At 51.7% G+C, this 1,358-nt stretch overlaps 1 protein-coding gene across 1 annotated transcript; it reads left to right on the forward strand.

Moving 5' to 3' along the window:
- Positions 1–62: 62 nt before the first annotated feature.
- On the forward strand, positions 63–1,111 carry LOC111671032 (fibronectin type III domain-containing protein 11; the record flags this gene model as incomplete). Its single annotated transcript, XM_023428034.1, has 2 exons — positions 63–119; positions 338–1,111. Coding segments are annotated over 2 exons (831 nt in total), but the record flags the coding sequence as incomplete, so codon positions are not given.
- Positions 1,112–1,358: the final 247 nt, after the last annotated feature.

A 1,358-nucleotide genomic window follows, 5' to 3' on the forward strand; every position in this document is an offset into this window, starting at 1 on the left:
TCTGATCGTGTCCAGACTGTCCTGATTGACAGCCTCCTCACTCTCCTGCGGCTCCTCTTCAGGTTCACTTTATCCCTGCCATTCCCAGTGCAGCCCCACCCAGCTTCAACCTGACTACAGTTAGTGACACACCTTCACTTCAGGATTAATATGCTGTCTGAGGGGTGAGGTTTGTGAGGGTGAGGATGAGGGGGGAGGACTGTGAGGGTGAGGACTGTGAGGGGTGAGGACTGTTAGGGTGAGGATGAGGGGTGAGGATGAGGGGTGAGGACTGTGAGGTGAGGGTGGAGCCCCCAGCAGAGCACCTGTAGACTGACGGACCTGTGCTGTGTTGCAGGTGATGCAGAAGGAGCTGCAGCTCATGCACAGGGGCTCGTATTACCTGGAGATCCAGCGTGAGGACTTGTTGCCGAGCGCAGACCAGCAGCAGCAGCAGCACACATTACATCTGTCTGACAGCACCGTGTGGTCTTTGATAGACCAGCAGAGGCTGCAGGGCGCCATGACGATGGCCAAAACCCAGGTGAAGCTCCTCCTCACGTTCCTGGAAATGCTTCACCAAGAGATCATGAGAGGCGGCAGGGAGCTGGAGGACTTCATTGTTAAGTACAACCAGGGTTTGGTGGATGCTACCACAGCAGCCTCCATGCAGCAGAAGCTCCAGCAGACCCACCAGGACCTCGGGGACTTTGAAAGAAGGATGACCCAGACTCTGGGCCCACTGAACCTTCACAACCAGCTTATCCCCAACACAGGAAACTTTCCCGTCCCACAGCTCAGCGTAACAGTAGCCATGAAAATGCCGGTGATATTTGACAGGTTCAGGACGCGTGTGACGTCCACCTCTGTGTACCTGTATTGGGAGGTCACAGGTGAACAGCCTAAGGAGCCAAACCAACAGTTTGAGATCCATGTGAAGAGCATTCATCCAACCATCAACGACCACGGGCAGTTCTCCAAATGCATGAGTCGGTCGTACAACATACAGGTGAACGACCTGATCTCTGACAGGTACTATCAGTTCTCTGTCAAGAGAGTAGATGCCATCAACTTGGTCTATGGAATGTGGATTGACACCATCACACTGAAGACCTTGGACGTTTCTAAATGAGAGCCACACGAGAGAGAGAGAGAGAGAGGGAGAGACAAAGAGAGAGAGAGAGAGAGAGAGAGAGAGAGAGAGAGAGAGAGAGAGAGAGAGAGAGAGAGAGAGACCACAGCCTGTTTACACAGAGAACAATATTTTACCCACTTTATTACAAATAAACTTTTCTTGACTTGAAGACTGTGACGTGCAGGAGGAAATGGTTTGTTACAATAACGCATGACACAGTGGAAGCTTTTTTCAAGTCAAATCA

Source organism: Seriola lalandi, unplaced genomic scaffold (genome assembly GCF_002814215.2).
Source record: "Seriola lalandi dorsalis isolate HSWRI2012SDOR001 ecotype SW California unplaced genomic scaffold, Sedor1 jcf7180002006474, whole genome shotgun sequence".
In the NCBI taxonomy this organism is placed as follows: domain Eukaryota; kingdom Metazoa; phylum Chordata; class Actinopteri; order Carangiformes; family Carangidae; genus Seriola; species Seriola lalandi.